We start from the raw sequence: 16,723 nt of genomic DNA on the forward strand, positions 1-16,723 counted from the left end.
TTATGTCTTCTACTTAAAAGATGGGAAATCAGTTCGTCGCTCTTTGTTAGTCGTTTAGTACAGCGGTCCCCAAACTTTTTTGCTCCACGGACTGATTTAAAGTCAGACAATATTTTCAGGGACTGACCTTTAAGGTGTGGCGTATAAATACAAATATAATAATATGATATGACCTGCATGAAAACTGTGATATTTTCTAAACATAATAATGAATACGAATCTTCCCCTTCCCAAAGAAACTTTTTTGTTTTTTTACTCATTTTGCTCACTCCTGGGTTTCATTTTAGCGCGAACATATCACGTGACCGAGAAGTGCGGCTTGACCTGCGTCAAGAGTGACGTACTGTAAACGGATGGAACAGAGAATCCGGTAAATTTTCAAAATAAAACATCCTTAAGATTCCGAAACAAATAAAAAGTAAGTTGCTGTAATCCGAGTTATTTATTCTTTCTGTGCGGCCCGGTACCAATTGACTCAAGGACCGGTACCGGTCCGCGGCCCGGGGGTTGGGGACCACTGGTTTAGTACATGAGTAAGGTAAATGCAGTGAGACAAGGCGATTACATCTACAAGAATCAAAACATACCCATGAGAAATGACTATCCAGTATGATAAAGCCCTTTAAAGCGTACTCTTTCCATTCCAGTAATGTGACAACTTTTTAAAACAAGAATTAATCATTCCAAATTAAATTCAAACACTGATATCCAAATTGGAGCCACTGAAACTCCTTTCATGTTCAGAAATGTAAAAGTCAATACAGCGGAAGCTCAATTTACGGGTGAGCCAAATTACGCGTTGGGGGAGACACAATGCTAAAAAGCCACAAACTGGCGAACAAAACGAATATCAATGATGGTCTACTTTTTACGCAGTGGTATCCTGACAATCTAACAATCCTCCTAGGCAATGATTTTCTATCCGACTGAAAAAAAAAAGACTTCAATGACTGCATCTTACTGACCTTAGCTGTAAAAGTCTTCATTGTTGTATTTAGTGCCCCCACGTGGCCAAGGCATGCACAGCAGAAGGAGATACATAACGTCGATTGAATTAAAGCATCAAATCATGATGCATAACATGTTTTTTACATTCTGTTTAATTGTCATGACTGCATGTTCTTTAATTAAAAAAAATAAAGTACTGCAATATCGAATTCCAGCAGAACGGTAAAACACATTCACAAAATGAGCATGCTCATAGTTGCTTTGGCAAAATCTTTAGTTTGGATTTTGGCCCAATACATTTCACAAGCACTTGCGCTGACCCGGTAACGACCGGGTGACATAATGCGACCGTGATTCTATAAAAGTCTACAAGCTGATGAGATGAGGTCTTTGCGGCTCTTAAATGTTGTATTTTGATTGCGGTCCACTTAATGTGGTCCATCATTGATGGATGTGTGCACACGTCCCCTGGAAAGCACTTAATGGACTGTATGGCTTTTCTATCAATTACAAATGAAAGAAAGCTCGAGTAAACAAAAACTCTTGGGACGTGCGTGCCATCACTCTCCGGTGACCCCGAGCAGATGCGATCAATGAGTATCGGGCAGAGGAAAAACAAAGAGAGCTTGTGTAAACACCAATAAAGTGAAGCTCCAGTTAAGTGGGTGCGCTCATTTCCGCTTGATGTTTTCTTTGGAAGTTCCCGAAAAGCGGCGCTCAGGACGGTGTACGTAAAACACAGCTTCAGGAGGGGAGAATTCATTGTCTTTCCTACACACTGACCGTTTGGCTCGGTCTCATTCTATTTCCTAACCTCTTTCCCGTTGTTTGGGCTCATATCTGTCTCCTGTACGCCCCTCAGCTGTCTGGTAAGAATCCTGATACTCACTGGACACAACATTAAGCACAACGAACCCACACTTATTTGCGGGTTTCAATTCACGAATTGTAATTTGAAATTTTCCTTCAGCGGAAACTATCCTCGGCCTTGTGTTGCTGTCATGTCATAATATAAAAGAACATGCTGCCAACGCGCTGAGTCATAGGAAAGTGGTACTTGGTGTTGTTACAGTGATACATTTCCACACGATAAGGCAGACATTTTCAATGAATGGCCTATTTTTAAAACTGTTTTCAAATATAGAGCGCTCCGCATTATAAGGCGCATAGAATAGAAGCTACAATAGTGGCTGCGGTTGCGTGATGCATCCACGAGATGGAGATCGACTAAGGGAATACTATCCAATACAGCTGTATTTATATTGAGCTTTCGTAACTGCTGCAGCTGTAACAAAACGCTTGACAGAACATTTAAAATATGACGTCCAGGAAATCAGAACATTGATCCAAATATAAACAGCATCGGATTATAAGGCGCACTGTCGGCTTTTGAGAAAATGGAATGCTTTTGGGTGCGCCTTATAGTGCGGAAAATACGGTAATTGTGTTGTATCCTAGCTTCTATTTGCGCCTTATAATGTAGTGCGCCCTATATATGAAAACAGTATTAAAATAGGCCATTCATCGAAGATGCGCCTTATATATACCAAAGCGCCTTATAGTGCAGAAAATACGGTACACAAAATCTGCGCAATGATAAATACCTGACCTGTTCTTTCACTATATCCTCCATTATCAACGGGTAGAATAAACAAACATGTGTTCCCCTACTTCAATAATTAACGAGGCACTGCCTCTTTAAAGTTGAACTCATGCCTTTGACTCTTCCCTTTTTCTCTTGAGAAACTGTGCATTGTCAATATTCTTAAACACAACGACTGTATTCCCATAGTTTCAGCTACTTTTTTTTGGTCTGCTTTCGGCAGAGTTTGACATGATTTGTATGAATGGAAAACATTTCCCCCCCCCCCGTGCGGCCGTGTCAACTCTTAGTCTTAGACACACATACACACCCGCCTTCTGATATCGCCACCGCCTTATCAATGACGGCGAAGCCACTTGGCAGACCCACTCCTGTTTCCAGTCCAAACCCAAGGCCTACTTTCCCCTCCAGTTCAATTTGGCACGTGGTGTAGGGCGGGGTGGGGGGTTTTATTCACTTTTACGAGCAGACTTTGCCGCCGAGGTGAGAACTGCAAATGGTCATGTGTCATAACAATGACTTGGAGGTGATGATTTTGGAGCCTTTTGAGGTCCATATCTGATGAGATTGACTTTGCAACCTGTCAGATACGCCTTTGCTGTTTGGATCCTTTTCAGTGGTATGATGTTGCTGCACGGCAGCCACAGTCTTATAAAAAAAGAAGAAAAAAAAAATCAATCATGGCAATCACAGACACACGACGCTGTACATTTTTGAAATGCCTCTGCAGTTTATGAATCCCGACACCGTTCCCCAGCCAAACCACAGCGCAGTAAAATGTGTCTACGCGCACCCTGGGAGCGTAGACGGCATATCCAATAACAACATTTAAATCGTGAACTACTGACTTATGTTGACTTACCTCCAGTTGCCACGGTGATCTCACGCAGAAAATGTCCATAGAAAGGAAAATCAAAGGACAGATTGACTCTCTGTGAAGAAAGAAGCAGAAATAGGCATAAAATTAAATTAGGTCAAAATATTCACGATGCCGGGATCCGGATGAAGGCAATGTCTGTCCAATAAACAGCAATAATGACATGTCTGCTTTGTTCATTAGCATAAAAGGCTAAACAGATTTTTTGAGACATTTCTTTTAATACACATTGAATTCTCTTCATTTTATGGTGAGTTTGACAGTAAATTTCATACAAAACTCAATAGACATTGTGTATCTCCCTCTGCGGTGCATGCCTTGGCCACCAGGGGGCACTTGTAAATACACCAAATGCAACCAGTAAAGCCGGCCTGTGAAACTCGGGTTCATTTGAAATGCAAAACCGTTGCCGAATTGGAGCCACGTATAGTTTCACTTCATCTCACGGTCTGGACGAGACGTGCTTCTCAATTTTTTTTTTTTCCAAAGGACAAAAGCCAAAGTCAGAGCCAATTTGCTTTAGGGAAGAGAATCAGCTCAAAGACAGACGCCCTTGTACCAATGCGAGGCTCAACCCGTCACCAGTTGAAGGGAAACGAGTAGAATGCAAAATGCAGAAATCTTTCATGTTTTTTTTTTTTTTTTTTTAGCTTTTACCCTTTCGTCCGTTTAACCGCTGTCCCTGAAAGGGTTAATTTGACGAACGGACATTTCCCAAAACAGGCTGCAACATGTGATCATAGAATAACGTCTTTGTCTTATGATATGGTGAAGCAGCGTGGGGCTCATTGTCCAAGTTTATTTTGAACGCCCTGCCGCGAGCACAGTAATTGCTTTTGTGATGAAATCTGATCAAACGCAGAACTGTAATTTTCCTCCTTTGGTCGAGTCCATACGACAGCTTGTGAGCGACTCGAGTTTCCATCGATATTTTACCAGGGGGATTGGATATTAGCATTCCACCGCAAACACCAAATTGCATTAATGACGACTTCGTTCATTTTGGAAACGTAAATCAAAGTTTAACCGCGGGCCACAGATGCAAAGCAGGGCTGAAAGCGATTATTATTTCCAGCGATAGTTTATGACTTTATTGACTAATTGAGACTTCTCCCGAAGCCCAAATGATCTCAAATTGCTTTTTTTTCTGTTTTGCTTTTCTGTGCAGGACCCAAACTTTGATGTCATTATCTACCAAACATGCAAGCGTAGGAAAATGAATGAAAGTGTGACTCGGTCATCGTTGGGTCAACTTACCGCTGCTTGTCTGTGCGTGTTGGACAGAATCCCGTGAATCTTCACTTTCTCCTTGTCCATCTGCTCGATGTTTACCCACAAGCCCTTGCTTGTCGGATCCGTCGGGCTGTATATTTTGGATGTGTAGTAGTTGTGGTCTGTGTCCTCCTGCGTGAGGGTGTGGGGGTGGGTGTAGAAACAACACAAGATAACGACTCTGCAATTTGAATAAAAAAAATATTGTGGCATCCAAATTTCATGCCTTTTTTTTTTTTAATCGGGATGCACTCCGTGTTTTTTAGATCCCAACATCTGTTGGAGGAGCGCCAGATGGCGGACTGTAATTCGCCGACACGCAATGACGTCATCTAAAATTATACTCAATCTAATCTTGCCCGTCTGTCTAGTTAAACGAGACATATGGAGGATGGACTTTTCAATGGATTATTTACATTTGCTGGTTTCTCTGGGGTGCCTGGTCACCCGTCAAAGGTCAAAGGTGAAATGAAACAACCAATTTTTTTTTGTTGTTGTCTGTGAAGGGTGAGTTCCGTATTTCCAGCTCCGCTGTTGCTAATTTACAAAACTGCGCCCCCAACGAGGATTTCCCTTGACATGATCAGCTAGCCTGGCTGAAGATCCACAGCCACTTTCAAGCGACAGCCAGAGTCTGAAACACAATGATGTGGTAACTGTCATGCAGAAACGTCCCCTCCAATAGCCCAAAATAGGCATTGTGTTGGATATACAGTACATAGAATCATCGCAACATTTACAAATGTATTTGGGGCCAGAATGCTGTTTTGAGTAGCCGCGCCTTTCCACCAACAATCATGGCTGGCCCGAGGTCACCTCCATACTCCTCCTCCCAAAATAACCTGTGCTTATCGTCTGGATGCTTGAACCCATTTACAACATCTCTCTTCCAAAAAAAAAAAAAAAAGTGCTGATTCAGGCTGCGCCTGTGGGAGTTTTCTTCTTCTGACTTGATTTGTCCGCCTTAGCGCTGATGAAAGGCGCCTGGATGTGTTGGCTTAAATTAGATCACTGAGAGTGGAACACTCGTTTGGAATGAGATATTTCTTATCTCCAGTCTCGTATTCCAATGCTAATATGATGTGGAGGCGAGTCATGTATTCCCCAAAAGGGACTATAAATCACCCACTTATCTTAAGTTTTTGCTTTCATTAAAGTTTGTCGCCATTGTGTGATGTGTCCCAATATTACTGTCGGAGTTCCGATAAACAACCTCCCATTTAAAAGTGGAGTCCCTGAAACAGCAACTTTTTCACAAGATTTTGGAGCTAAAAAGGTGCAGCTGTGATGCATTTTACGACTGCAGGTATAGAGGAGCATTGCAACAGGAAGCCCCCATGACACAAGCACCGTCTTCCTAATTTTGGGGCAGGAAACAATAAAAGTCTGTCCTTTTTTTAACAAGCACCGCTTTAATGTTCCTCTGATGAGAGACAATCTCGAAATGTGAGCCTGCTTTTAAAGGGGCTTTTTAGACCGGCTTGATTTGTCCCTTTGCAGGAAATTGTTTTTTTTTTGTCATGTGTAGACCCCAAGAATAAAAGACTCCAGAACATCGATCCACCCACCAACGACAGGGTACATCTGCCATATTGTGACATGCCGATGTGAAGTGAGCGATGTATTTTGTCTGGTCATTTCTCACTCGATTATTGTTGTTCTGTGAAGTTTGTGTACAGTGCTCTGTTCCAGCTGCGGTTGTTGTGAACGCGCTATATAAATAAAGTTGAGTCAGAGAGGCAGTTGAATTTACGCTATCAAAACAACCTGTTCCAGTTGTTTTGGTGGGGTGAACTGAGTCCGGGAAAAAAAAATGGTGAATTAATAACAAAAGTAGTTGGAGTTGGACACTTCCAACCGTGGCGCACGGGCGCGCAACCTCAGCGAAGAACAGTACTGGGAATCCGAGCTGTGGGAATTCCCTACTCAAAAGGCCCTCCGTGCGTGTGACCGCAGACATGAAATCTCGCTGCTGTAAAGCGCACCTACCATTACCGCACATTAGAAGGAGCCACACAATCAGGGTCCCTGGTCGGACCCCACATACTCTAGTTTGCTTTTCCTGGCAAAGCGTCACGTCTGCCATTGGTTAAAGCCTCAAGACAGACCAATGTAGTGTAAATATGAGCAGCAGGGTGTGAAAAAGAGGCCGCAGAATAGACGCGAGTGCTTTGGGAAGGCGCGCAGGGGGAGGAATATATCTGTCTGGGCTCTCCGAAGCGGTGTCGACATACGATGCAGTATTTGGAAAAGGAGGAGGGTGTAGAATGTAACATCCAGCAGGGCGTGGGCCGCGGCATGCGCTACGCTCGTCTGCTCGGTTTGTGCATTGATGGCGCTCGGAGAGCAGACCCCCAAATTGTGACGGACAGCTGTGAGCGGCTTTTTCAAACGGCTTGCCAAGGTCCGAGGTCAGCACCCCGCATCGGCTCATTCGCTGTGGACGCAAGCAGATGATCAAGCTGAAAAACGTTGGCCAGCCAGCGTGAACTGACTGCGATTCAACTCATTGTGATGCTTTTGAATTTTTATATTCAGAAAAAATACAGCTCTGACATTGGCTACTCCAGAGCATTATCCTGGCATCCCATTGGCTAAGGCTATGCTGATGTTTGGACACTTGGACATTTTTGAAGGATTGTTAAAAGCCGACAAAAGCAGTTCTTGACATGGACTAAACAGGGCAAAAAACGATGAGGACGCAGTTAAAAGTTCAATGACCCTCATTTTTATTCTTTACTCTATTCTTTGTTTTTATATCACGGACAACTTTCATTTATTGTCCCAACAATCTAATTGTAAAATGTATTTGTTACATATTTTGATGCACTTTTATGCTTTACAAAACATTTAGGTCTGAATTTTGGGGACCTTGGAACGGATTAGGGCATTTACATGGAAAACGCGTCTCTACTTACAAAATTCTCCAGTTAAGAAATTTCTTCCAGAACCAATTAATTTTGTAAGCAGAGCTACCATTGTCCTTTATCAGTAAACTATTTGGGAAGCAAAGAAAACAGAATGTACTGAGAAGGTCTTTGGAGGAAAGAATATGAAATCAAGTTGATCTGATAATCTGTCTGAATTTGCACCTTTTTTCCCTCTTTCTATTCAAGTCAGCAATGGCGCGATTATCAGATGATGATAGATGATCCTGAATGATTATCTTGCAACGTGGTGTGTGTTGAATGATTTTTTTTCCCCTTCCCTAATCTGCTTGCAAAATCATCGGGCATCACTGAGCATAAACGTCTACGAGAACAAATCCTACTGTGTGTAGTCAACACAGAATTCAGTTTCCCGAATTTTGGGCTCTTTCAAATTTGAAACACAGATCAGATGTTAAATCCTTATGTATGCATCCTACTTTGACTAAAAGCACGTCTGAACACAGACTTAACTCCAATTAAATCTCGTTGACTGTTGCTCACAATTCCTTCCTCTTGCTCAATGCCATCTTGGCCAACGGTCTCAATTGGGCTTAATGACCTGGAGAGTGAGTGATTCACCGGCGCCACGGTGTCTGCTGTCACAGCGCCGACACTGTTATAAACCCGCACTTCCAGGTGAGAGGGATCCAAAGCTGGCTGGGTGGCACCGGTTAACCCAAATACAACCTCCCACCGCAGCATAGAGTCCATAAAAAAGATGGAGTGATTTCTTCAGTGGTGTAAAGTGGCCATAAAGGTGATACAAGGGAAAAGTGGAGTAAGTGATTGTTAACAAGCCATTCAGCAGGCCCAAACAAACTTTAACTCTGCGTCACGTGTTGTCTCACGCAAGCGTCTGCCAAACAGCTGGCCGGACCTAGAGGGTGAGTGCACGCAAACCCGTTGAGACAATAATAGCATTTTCGCTTGTGGGGGCAGCGCTTCATACACCATACCGTGTCTATGTATCACTGTGTGTTTAAATGATTTGTGTTTCCATGTGTGTGTGTGTGTGTGTGTGTGTGTGTGTATGGGGATGCGTTTGGACGTTTACAGCTGATGATCAAAGCTCCGTCTCCCTCCCTCGTGAGAGACATGGTCTTGTGAACCCATTAGAAGCCGCTGAGAGGAAAGAAAGAAAGAAAAAAAAAAACACATGTATAATGAGCTGCCTGACCCCCCTCCGAGGGAGGCCGTCGTCATTACGGCAGAACGTGTTGGTGCCGTGCGCAGCCCGTGGAGTACTTGGCCCCGGTATCTTTAATTTACACTGTCCTAGAAAAGAGACCCGACTATTTTTCACCGGTAGTTTCACCGACTTCTTGTGCCTCATTTGGCTAATTTCCTGTCTTGCCTTCTGGTTCTAATTTTGAAACCCACCGCCTGCATAAACGTGGGCGAACAAATGAGGCCCCGTAATCTTGATTCGGTATTCGATATTAATCCAAGCACTTCCTTTACAAACATCTAATTGCCATAGCTCCTCCTGCGACGGCTGAGTACTTTTCTCGTGGACTTTATGGATTTATTTTCGATAAATGAACTCCGCGTCAGGCAGTGTGGATTTTAATGGAAGATGCTCGACAAGAGAACGATCGTTAAAATCCAGAGAAACACTTTTCCTAAGATGTTCTTTTCGTCTAGTGGTGTCTAAAATCGGAAACGCGCCGCAGAAGTTTTCCGAGGTCCGAATTATTTTGTTCACCAGAAATAAATGACAATATTAATAATATAATATTTTCATAAATATAAAATGGTCCGGGCGGCCCGGTAGTCAAGTGGTTAGCACGTCGGCTTCACAGTGCAGAGGTACCGGGTTCGATTCCAGCTCTGGCCTCTCTGTGTGGAGTTTGCATGTTCTCCCCGGGCCTGCGTGGGTTTTCTCCGGGTGCTCCGGTTTCGTCCCACATTCCAAAAACATGCATGGCAGGCTGATTGGACGCTCTAAATTGTCCCGAGGTGTGAGTGTGGGCGTGGATGGTTGTTTGTCTCTGTGTGCCCTGCGATTGGCTGGCAACCGATTCAGGGTGTCCCCCGCCTACTGCCCGAAGACGGCTGGGATAGGCTCCAGCACCCCCCGCGACCCTAGTGAGGATCAAGCGGTTCGGAAAATGGATGGATGGATGGATAAAATGGTCCTCAGAGGAATAACATGAAATAAAATACATGTGTATATCTACCTCAATTTGTGAGCTGTTGCCGGCGTCCTCGGCTGAAATCAGGCCCGGGAAGCGCTCGGTTTCCGATTCCTCCTGCGCAGCCACCGCCTCCTCATCCTCCTCGTGTTCCTGCTCCTGCTCCGGACTGGCCCTGTTACTGTCCATGTTCCGCGGGCTGTTTGGAAGCCATCTCCTCCAGCGGTGTGCGTGTGTCTTCGTGTCCACCATCATGTCCTCATCCACCACTTGCCCACCTTGCATGGAGGAGTAAGAGACCCCTGAGGAGGAGGCAAGAAAGTTAGAAGTTCATATTTGTAAGATTAATTGATTCCATCAATTAAAATCGAGGTTATCAGGAATTTAGAAAGCGTATCTGCACTGGCGTGCACTGCTTACATTGCTAGCATATTGCTAACTGAGTGCGGCATTGCAAAAACACAGTCGGGGTTGAGTATTTTTTCCGATCTCTTGAGGCATAACTTCAGAAAAAAATCAAATAAATAAAAATCCCTCCCCGAAAGAGAATGAACGGGATCATTTTCACATTGTTTTTCACATGATGAGAAAAGAGCCCTGTGAAAGGCAGTCACAGAATCAACCGTGTTGAACGTTGCCAAAGACACGGTGACCCATTTACAGCATGTGTTGCAAAAAATAAAAAATAAACGGAGATTTATCCACATTGGAAACTTTTGCCCTGAGGTTTGTTGTTCCAAGTCCAAAATATTTCTCGCCATGCAACGTTAGATCAAAAACAAAAGCATGCAATAGAGCTAGAAATGTTGCGTGCAAGCAAGGATGTCAGATTTATGTGAGACTCGATAATCAAATCACAGCTTTTAATTGGCCCAAAGCTAAGATAGCGAGGAGTAATTGGTCAAGTGGATTTATTTTACTGGCACGATGGCCGCCATATGCATCTCCCGAGTTTTTGAAAATTTACGGCTCATCAAGCATCAAGGTCAGTTTGCGAACCAGCGCAGTGCATGGTGACTCTCATGATAAGAATGAAGCACAGTAAGACCAATGAGCCACTGGAGATGATGCGTATAATTTGAAGACGATTGGAGAACATCGGTGTAAAGACACGGATGATGGATGAACAAACTTTAGCCAGGACCACAAACTTCATAAATCCCGGCACATTTAACGAAAGACAGATTACGATAAAACAATCTCGGCGAGATGACGAAATGAAAGGTCGGTTGCACCGTCATTAATTTACAAATTTTCCCACATTCTAAAATGATAAAGCACTCGTTGGAAGCGAGCCCGGGGACTTTAATAAGCTTGACAAATGCATTACAACATCCATATGTCTCCATGCATGTCATACACCACAAAAGTGCTGTTTATGTTAAAACCCAGCCAAAGGTGATAACTTAGTGAAAGTGTCATCCGCCGCATAATATTTCGTTCTGCCTGCTAATCGATGCACAATAAAAATTCTAACACCATACCATTAATGTTTAATTAAATAACTCCTCTAAAGTGGTACAGTGGTAACTCTACTTGTGAAATTAATTGGTTCGGGAAGAAATTTCTGAAGTGGAAAATTTTGGAAGTAGAGACGCGTTTTCCATGTAAATGCCCTAATTCGTTCCAAGCATCTCCCCCCCCCCCCAAAAAAAAATCGGACATAAATGTTTCCTAAAGCATAAAAATGCATCAAAATATGGAACAAATACATGTTTATTAACATTAGATTATTGCGCAATAAATGAGAGTTGTGCATCATGGAAGCACACCAACAGATGACAAACTGAAATCGCTGCTCACAAGCAGCCAGGAAAATAAAAAAATAAAAAACAATGCACAAGAGGTACAAAGGTACAAGAGAACACAGAGAATACACAAAGGAAATATAGTGGTAACTCTACTTATGAAATTAATTGGTTCTGGAAGAAATTTCTTAACTAGAAATTTTTCCATGTAAATGCCCTAAGTCGTTCTGAACCCCCCCCCACCCCAAATTTTAGACATAAATGTTTTATGAAGCATAGCAATGCATCAAAATATGTAACAAATAATTGTTACAATTAGATTATTGCACAATAAATGAGAGTTGTACATAATGTAAAAAACAAAATACAGAATAAAGAATAAAAATGATGGTCATTTAACTTTGAACTGCGTCCGCATCGTTTTTTTGTCCTCTTTAGTTCATGTTCTCTCTCAGAAGCGATTTTTGCCTGGTGTTTTGTAAAGAACTGATCCAAGGACGTTTGCTTTTGTTGGCTTTTAACAATCCTTTGAAAATGTCCAAGGCAAACATCAGTATAGTGAGCGATCGCCCGACTTGTAAACACTTTTTCTGGGTGATTCGATTTTACGTAAAACTAACGGAGCACATCATGACCCGAGGGGCGAATGACGAGGACGCTGCATCAACACATAGACACAGAAGACATAGAAGTCCCTCTTAGCCAATAGGATGCCAGGATAATGCTCGGTTTAGCCAATGGCAGAGCAGCAAGAAGTATGTTGCATTCAGGAAATTCCCAGCTGCAATTAGTGGGCCATACTGTATTTTTACCTTTCGTATCTTATCTTATCTTTGGAGCGATATTTTCCTGTTGAGGCGTTTCGGAACTTGAAAATTTTGTATGTTCATAAGGGGAGATATCACTGCGCTGAAAAATACACCGAAAGTCTTTGATTTTCCCAAATTTTTCCCAGCAAATCACCATTGACAAAAAAAAAAAAGGAACCTGTCTTTCTCTTCTCTGTGATTTGTTCACACTGTCTATTATACAGTAACACAGCCTGTCATTTGTCATGCCTGTAACACTACAGAGGGACACCTAAAATGAATCCCCGCCCCCGGAGGGGATCAAGTGTCGACTCAACGTGGGACTGTTACTCGGCCCGAGCGTGAAAGCAAATCTTTGCCCTTCTCACGTCTCCTTCCAGGGCCTTGCCATATTTTGTCGGCCTTGTAGGCCAGACCTTCGAGAGTCAACGCGACTGATTCACACAACGTGGCGGCTCACCGTAATTTTGTTCCACTTAAAACTTTTCAAGTACATTTAGCAGGTCATAAAGCTACAGAATGGAGGTCTTGCCCAGCCCCCCCCCCTTTTTTTATTCTCGACCCACTTGACTCACTGTCACAGTCACACAAGATATAAGCTGCTGCCGTGTTGTATCCAAAGAGAAAAGAGCTTTTCTCAGCAACAAAATACAAATGAGGCTGATGTAAGCGTTGCTTCAGCCTCTTTTCCACTGAATATGAGATGAAATTCTACCCGTCCATTTTCCAGAGGTGGGAGGAAGGCCTATAGACATCACAAAAGTGAGTATTGCACTCATATTGTGGAGAACATTTTAACTTAATATTTTGACTCGCATTTTGTGAACAATGTTTTAGATCCTAACCCTTTCAGGAACCCTGTAAGCAGATAACATGAGAAGCTGTCCACTGTAGTAGCCGCTGTCCCCGAAAAGGGTGATGGTTCAGATTTGGGCTATTGTGAAGGACAGTAAACTAACAGTCCAAGCTCCACTAGCAGTGTCATTTCTTTTTCACAAGTCACCTAATACAGAACAATCTTTCTTTGTCACAGCAACAAATATTTGCACATTTTTTGCAGTCCCATTGATTAGCTCGACTAACACGTTCATAAAACATTTTTTATAATGGTTTTAAAAGGTGTGACAATATTGCCTTTTACTTTGTCATCTCAATTAAACGCATAAGCAATACTAATCTTATCCAATGTTTGATCAGTTATTGGGGATGCTTCCTTTAAATTACCGTATTTTCCGTGCTACAAGGCACTTCGGAGTATAAGGCGCACCTTCAATGAATGGCCTTTAAAAAAAATGTTTTCATATATAGGCCGCATAAAATTAGTGACAGTAATGGCTGCGGTTGCGTTATGCATCCACTAGATGGAGCTACATTAAAGGAATACAATACAATGCAACACAGCTTCATTTATATAGAGCTTTCAGAACCACTGCAGCTGTAACAAAGCACTTTACAATACATTCATTCATTCATTCATCTTCCTAACCGCTTGATCCTCACTAGGGTCGCGGGGGGTGCTGGAGCCTATCCCAGCTGTCTCCGGGCAGTAGGCGGGGGACACCCTGAATCGGTTGCCAGCCAATCGCAGGGCACACAGAGACGAAAGACCATTCACACTCACACTCACACCTAGGGAAAATTTAGAGTGTTCAATCAGCCTGCCATGCATATTTTTGGAATGTGGGAGGAAACCGGAGCACCCGGAGAAAACCCACGCAGGGGAGAACATGCAAACTCCACACAGGGAGGCCGGAGCTGGAATCGAACCCGGTACCTCTGCACTGTGAAGCCGACGTGCTAACCACTGGACTACCGGGCCGCCCTTTACAATACATAAAAAATATTTTAAAAATCCGTCCAAGAGATCAGAACACTGATCCATATAATGGACGCATCGGCTTATAAGGTGCACCGTCGACTATGGAGAAAATTGAATGATTTTAGGTGCGCCATATAGTGTGGATAATACGGTAATGTGCCCGGCAACCATCACTTCAAGTGGAGTCTCACAAATACCAAATCAAAGTCTGCAGTTTTCGTCTGGCAAGTCCTAAAATTGATGACAAAATGCTAACGACGACTTAAGTCCTTGACCTTTCCCATTTTCGATACCACTTACTTATCCTGTTCAGGGTTTGGATGGGAGCTGCAACCCCCACCTCCACGCCCTCCATCAATTCAAAACCATTCCCAGGTATCTTAATTACATGCCTGATGTGTGGCGAGAATGTGAGGCACTTCTTGTCTCTTGCCGAAAGAGTTTTGCGTGGAAACTGCGCACATCTGCATCATACTAAAATACATCGGTACATGATCACTCTGCTTGTATTTCAAGTCATCGGTGAGCTTTTAAGTGCATTCGTGAAGTGAGCGGTGACACCGCTTGATGGACAAATGTCACAAAACTCGGCTTTTATCAGGAACATGCCGCAGCTTGCTTTTATAACTCACTGGCAGGCATGAAAGGCTACTCTATCATTAGCGCATAAAGAGAAAGTTAAAGAGCAGGTGAGGAGTGAGGTGGCACCTGCACAAAGCCCCAAAATGACTGCACATCAACAGCAGCCATGCAGGCGATGGGAGCACTCAAAGCAATTACAGCATGACAAAACACTGAATCCATCCAGACGGCGGGTAAAGTTTGGTACTCTGCGCCCAGAGATTGAAAAAAACTAAGAAATTTTCACAAGTCAAATGGAACAGGACCACTTTCTTGTCACAAAGAAAACTATTTAAGAATGATTCCGTTGGATGTTTCTTAGCATCAACGAGATCCTAACAAATAACACCCCCCCCCCCCACACACTTTACTCACTGAACGCACAGGCACTTTAAATTCATGGTGGTCTCTACCCTATCGTTTCTGCTTTCAAGGATGATTAGTCACGTTTTGTCCCAGTCAAAACACTCCGCCACAGACCTCCTCAGGGCTTCAGATTGTATCTGCAGATAAAAAAAAAATTGCTCTCTCCCACAGGAGAACACACTTGTGGTGGATATGGCAGTGTAAAAATGACTTACTGTGCAATGGCTACCACCAAAACGGTATTGGAGACGAGAACGGCATGTAAACAGCAGGGGGGGGGGGGGGGGGGGGTTCCTTTTATTTAAAATTTGGAAGCGGTCAACTCTGCCTACTATTGGACGAAAGAAAAAGTTCAGTCAAAATAAAATTAAAAAATGACCCATGAACGCAGAGTTACAAATGATCAGAAAACAATAATTCTGACTGTAACTGTCATGTCTGTCTGTTCTTGTTTTAGGCCCCAGTTGGAGTGGAGGGAGTTTCTGTCCATCAGACGCACCTGTTCCGCGTTTACCAATCAAGCCTGCCAAGTATTTAAGGACTGCCAAGCTGCCTCTTGTCGGATTATTGACCTTGCTCGCTGTTGTGCTTCGAGTGTTGCATTCTCGTCCTATGGATAGCTTTCATAGTCGCTCTCATTTTATCATAGAACTTTGTCAGTATTTTCCTTATTTCTTTTTAGCAATCTTAATTATTGGACTTGTGATACAGTGGTACCTCCACTTCTGAACGTCTCTTCATACGAAATTTTCAGGTTATGAAACATCTCAACAGGAAAATATCGCCTCTTGTTACCAAAGAAATTTGAAGATACAAAAAGGTAAAAATGCAGCATGGGCTGCTATTCGTAGTTACGAGTTTCCTGAACGCAACATACTTATAGCTGCTCTGCCATCGGATATTACCGAGCCTCATCCTGGCATCCCATTGGCTAAGAGGGACCTCTACCGAATGCGTCTACATGTGTACATAGATAGCTCTGTTTCTATGCAGCGTCCTCGTCATTCACCCCTCGAGCCATGAGGCTTTACGTAAATGTGAATCGTCCAGAAAAAGACTTCACAGATCGGGCAATCACTCACTATGCTGGTGTTTGCCTTGGACATTTTCGAAGGATTGTCAAAAGCCGACAAAAGCAAACGTCCTTGGATCAGTTTTCAACAAATAACAGGCAAAAACCACTTCTGAGAGAGAACATGAATGCAAAAGGGCTAAAAACAATGAGGACCCAGTGAAAAGTTAAATGACCATTATTCCATCCATCCATCCATCATCTACCGCTTATCCGGGGCCGGGTCGCGGGGGCAACAGCTTTAGCAGGGAAGCCCAGACTTCCCTCTCCCTAGCTACTTCTTCCAGCTCTCCCCGGGGGATCCCGAGTCGTTCCCAGGCCAGCTGGGTGACATAGTCTCTCCAGCGTGTCCTGGGTCTTCCTCTGGGTCTTCTCCCGGTGGGACATGACCGGAACACCTCACCGGGGAGGCGCTCAGGAGGCATCCGAATCAGATGCCCAAGCCACCTCATCTGGCTCCTCTCGATGTGGAGGAGAAGCGGCTCGACTCTGAGCCCCTCCCGGATGACTGAGCTTCTCACCT

General features: G+C 43.5%; 1 protein-coding gene across 2 annotated transcripts in view; it reads right to left on the reverse strand.

Annotated features, from left to right (window-relative positions):
• LOC127592969 (plexin domain-containing protein 2-like) overlaps positions 1–16,723 on the reverse strand; it is a 58,117-nt gene that overhangs the window by 20,288 nt on the left and 21,106 nt on the right. For both annotated transcript variants that reach the window (XR_007960272.1, XM_052054110.1), the window contains exons 2-4: positions 9,811–10,067; positions 4,686–4,832; positions 3,414–3,483 (exon numbers count right to left, since the gene is read on the reverse strand). Coding sequence is in view for 1 of the 2 variants with exons in the window: in XM_052054110.1 (XP_051910070.1) it covers positions 3,414–3,483; positions 4,686–4,832; positions 9,811–10,067 (474 nt within the window). In the remaining variant the exon portion in view is untranslated. The remainder of the gene's footprint in view (positions 1–3,413; positions 3,484–4,685; positions 4,833–9,810; positions 10,068–16,723) is intronic.

Source organism: Hippocampus zosterae, chromosome 20 (genome assembly GCF_025434085.1).
Source record: "Hippocampus zosterae strain Florida chromosome 20, ASM2543408v3, whole genome shotgun sequence".
Lineage (NCBI taxonomy): Eukaryota > Metazoa > Chordata > Actinopteri > Syngnathiformes > Syngnathidae > Hippocampus > Hippocampus zosterae.